The sequence below is a fragment of the Phaethon lepturus genome, unplaced genomic scaffold (assembly GCF_000687285.1).
Source record: "Phaethon lepturus isolate BGI_N335 unplaced genomic scaffold, ASM68728v1 scaffold23151, whole genome shotgun sequence".
In the NCBI taxonomy this organism is placed as follows: Eukaryota; Metazoa; Chordata; class Aves; order Phaethontiformes; family Phaethontidae; genus Phaethon; species Phaethon lepturus.
Window position 1 is genome coordinate 1 of NW_010520226.1, and position 4,325 is coordinate 4,325.

General features: G+C 40.2%; 1 protein-coding gene across 1 annotated transcript; it reads right to left on the reverse strand.

Annotated features, from left to right (window-relative positions):
* Positions 1–1,423: 1,423 nt before the first annotated feature.
* LOC104628667 (dnaJ homolog subfamily A member 1-like) lies at positions 1,424–4,137 on the reverse strand. Its single transcript, XM_010297329.1, has 3 exons — positions 3,960–4,137; positions 3,325–3,425; positions 1,424–1,642 (listed from the first exon to the last, which is right to left on the reverse strand). Exons 1-3 carry the CDS (start codon positions 4,135–4,137, stop codon positions 1,424–1,426), a joined length of 498 nt encoding a protein of 165 aa, XP_010295631.1.
* Positions 4,138–4,325: the final 188 nt, after the last annotated feature.

The following is a 4,325-nucleotide window of genomic DNA, read 5'->3' on the forward strand; positions in this document are numbered from 1 at the left end:
GGTCCCACTGATAAGGCAAATGCTCCTATCTGTCACATGGGCATAGCTGACTATAAACTCATCAGTGGTAATCTGGAAAAGGAATTTGGTTTGCAAAATTTCATCCTGACCAGGTGGAATAAGCAGAGTTCTTTTAAACTCATCTATATTTTGACCTCTAATCTGTAAGAGCCCAAAATAAGAATTCCACTTGAAACAAGGATCATGTAAATAGTTGCCTTCATAAAATAAAAGCCATAACACTTATGGGAAGAACTAGCCCAAGGAGCCTGGTCCAAGAGCGCCTTTCTTGACTAACCCGTTTTTCACAATTTTCAGGGATTCTCAAAGGGGAGGGAAGCATTATAACAGGAAAGCAAACATTGCTTCCCAGGACCGATGGTAGACCAGGACTAAACTACTGTGCTTGAGGTTAAGATTGGACCAGTCTTCTCAGCATGGTCTATAAAACAGCATATTTGTACTAGGATTAGCAGTCTAGAACTGAGTTTTCTTAGACTGAAAACTGGTCTAAGAAAAGAAACATTGAAAAAAATGTTAGAATTACTTTGAAATTTTTCATCTACAATGATTAGAACATTCAGACAGAACCAAGTTAAAATAATACCTCCCTGCTTTTTCTCCTCTACAGGCTCACCTATTCCTTTGACCACATCTGCTACTGCTTTACTTCACACATTGCTATAGATTACATGATTTCAATAATGAAGGTGGAAGTCAAGCTTCACATGGCAGTAGGTCAACACAGATTTCATATTTTAGTCATGAACAACCTACATTGGCTATACACAGCATACCACAGAACAGTATTTAAGTAGCAACTGGTTAGAAACAAAAAGTTTTACAACTAGCTCACTATATCAGGACTAAAGCTAACAGACCAAGAAACTATTAATTCTTAAATAAACTGGTAAAGTTTAATGGACATGAAAAAAATTAAACAAATTTGTGTCAAGTTCACATATTACACATTTGCATTATAGAGCAAGTTCTGATTTGACAAACAGCAGTGCAAATCCAAAAACTGTAGATATATCTTCACATTAATTAGAAATACTTGTGCATCCTTCAGTAAACTGCAGCTCTACAGAGCATCAAGAATGCTACAGAACCTTAGTCTAAGACCAGGCACTTGAACACAGATACAAGAACTGCAGATTTAGTCAAGAAAACTATTCCAGACTGCTTGTCTGACGGACAGTGTTTGTTATCAATTTGATATGCACTTGCATCCTGGAGCTTTATACAAATTGCTAAGTCAGTTTTCATATTACCATTTTAATTTCTTTATGCTTTTAGAATGAACTATAGCTGAATCTAACAGAAAAGAAATATCAGGAAGTGAGGGTGAATCACCTGTAGTCCTTCACTTGTCTACTGATGCATATAAAAGTGGCATCACAGTTGTTATTAACTGGCTCTTTTAAGAAGTCTGACATTGAACATCACCTCCAAGGTGGTGCTCATCATCTTCATAGGCTTCTCGATTATAGAAATGTCTTCTGTCTGGAGCTGGATCAAAGTCCATTAAATCCACTTGTTCCATTTCCTCAGTTTCTTCTACTTCCTGTCTTGCAGGTAGCAGTTTTTCCAGCAAATACAACTTATCTGAGGAGAAGAAGCCACTACCTGGGAAGTTCACCTGAAACAAAGAGCTGCAGTTACTGAATTTGTCTTTAACTGGCATCTATCTCACTTACTACAGGTCAATTATCTGCCAGCATCAGCTTCATAATTACAGAAGATTTGAAAACCCATTGCTAAGGAAATAGGTCACTTGCCAGTTTTTCACATCTGCCAAAAGTGCATTTTTTCGATATTTGGCAACTTCACTGTCTTGACTAGTTCAGTCTTTTTTTCTGCCCCAGACTGTCATATTGAAAGGGCTAAAAAAATATATCTTCAGCTAAAGCCAGAGTAGGAGGACACAGCAGTTAGAGATTAGCCTGATACCCCTCCCATCAGTACTAATGAAACTCTCTTCAGCAATTACAATTAACTAACTGATCCCCTTGCTCCAATACAAGGTCAGTTATATTTCAGTTCTTCCTAAGACACACTGGAAGCCAAAAAACATGACAAACATGAAAATTCACAGGATATCCAAACAAGTTATTTCAGTACTTAGTTTATTTCCAGTAAAGAGCTATTTAGAAATCACAGAATCACAGAATCACTAGGTTGGAAAGGACCTTCAAGATCATCAAGTCCAACTGTTAACCCAAAGCCGTCATGCCCACTAAACCATGTTCTGAAGCACCACATCCACTCGTTTTTTGAACACTTCCAGAGATGGCGACTCCACCACCTCCCTGGGCAGCCTGTTCCAATGCCTGACCACCCTCTCAGTGAAGAAATTTTTCATAATATCCAATCTAAACCTCCCCTGGCGCAACTTGAGGCCATTTCCTCTTGTCCTATCGCTGCTTACTTGGGAGAAGAGACCAGCGCCCTCGTCGCCACAACCCCCTTTCAGGTAGTTGTAGAGAGTGATAAGGTCTCCCCTCAGCCTCCTCTTCTCCAGACTAAACAACCCCAGTTCCCTCAGTCACAGTTTAACCTCGGTTGGCAACTAAGCACCACACAGCCGCTCGCTCATTCCCCACACTCAGAGGGATGGAGGAGAGAATCAGAAGGGTAAAACTGAGAAAACTTGTGGGTTGAAATAAAGACAGTTTAATAGGCAAAGCGAAAGCTGCATGCGCAAGCAAGGCAAAACAAGGAATTCATTTACTACTTCCCATCGGCAGACAGGCGTTTTGCCATTTCCAGGAAGGCAGGGCCTCAGCACGCGTAACGGTTACTTGGGAAGAGACACACCATAACTCTGAACATCCCCCCCTTCCTTCTTCCCCCAGTTTTATTTCTGAGCATGACATCATATGGTATGGAATAGCCCTTTGGTCAGCTGGGGTCAGCTGTCCTGGCCATGTCCCCTCCTGAGTTCTTGGACAGCCCCAGCCTACTTGCTAGCAGGGCAGCGTGAGAAGCAGAAAAGGCCTGGACACCATGTAAGCACTGCTCAGCAATAACTAAAACATCAGTGTGTTATCAACACTATTTTCAGCACAAATACAAAGCATAGCCCCGTACAGGATACTATGAAGAAAATTAACTCTATCCCAGCCAAAACCAGTACAAGAAAGAATTGGATACTTTCTGTCTATAGCCTTGTGCATTGCATTAGGTTATCTGACCATGCTGCAAGAAATGCACTAAACAAGACACCTGATGAGTAGTGTCTTTTCTTGCTTGAGTTATTCCTTAAAGTTGAAGTTCTGCATGTTCAGTGTTAAGCTGTACCATGGAAGTTGATTCACTTACCTTGAACTCTATGATTAGACGTCCTTTTTCATATGGTCTACGATATATTGGCATGCCTTCATTCAGCACACATTTAATATCCCCATGTTTGATAGTCTGGCCTTAAGTAAATAAAAAGAAAAAAAATCCAGGCTGGCAAAACAAGCAATTTTAGTTTCAATTCCTTTCAGGATGCATTTGTGCAGCCTTGTAAGCTGTGTTTCAACAACTATACCAATATCCAGTAGTCTAATAGGGACCTACTGCCTGATAGCTTTTGTGTAGGAGAACAGGTACACATCTATGCTATATTCTACCATTTTATATGCTTCTCAAAGGGAGCATACCTACAAACGTCAAGTATTCCATGAGTTCCAAGTCTGAAAAATTTATCTTCAGAGATCTTGAGTATCCTCAGGATATTAGCACATCCATGAAGTAAAGTTCGTTACTGTGGCATACGAAGAAACATGTAGTCACTGTTGCCCACTAAGCAAAACTTTTATTTAAAGCTCTCTGCTGTAAAGACTTGAGGGTGGGGGGAGAAGCAGTATTTTAAGGATCAATCCTTTCTTCTCCCCTATGCTAATTGCTTGCTTTTCAGCTTACATTTGCTGGATGTACAGTTTTTTAGCACAAAGCAAACCAACACTTACCAGGATGAGAAGTAATAATTATAGTTCTATTATCCAGTGTTGTGATAGGTTTTTGAAAGCCACACAGTGCTTCAACCAGCTGTATATCCACGCACATAACAAGGTCTTCCCCTCGCCTATGGTAGAGCCAAGCAACAAAAGTCAGGGGTGGGGAAACAGGAAGTGTGAGAAGGACCATGCCTAACTCAGGTATTAAATTTGGTAAAGACAATAAATTTGGAATCTTAATACTAAGAAGCCTGACCAGTAAAACAGAGAACATTAACTATTAGCTAAGCCAACTACTTCAGGGATAATATCTGTGATAAGAGCCATTTACTACTCAGGGACAGTTATTCAAAAGCTAACACACACACACACTCCCCC

Coding starts and splice junctions, on each gene's coding strand:
- LOC104628667 (XM_010297329.1), bottom strand. CDS start 4,137: ATGGTCCTTCTCACACTTCCTGTTTCCCCACCCCTGACTTTTGTTGCT. Junction 3,426..3,959: donor AATTATTACTTCTCATCCTG/GTAAGTGTTGGT, acceptor TATTTACTTAAG/GCCAGACTATCAAACATGGG. Junction 1,643..3,324: donor GTCTAATCATAGAGTTCAAG/GTAAGTGAATCA, acceptor TCTTTGTTTCAG/GTGAACTTCCCAGGTAGTGG.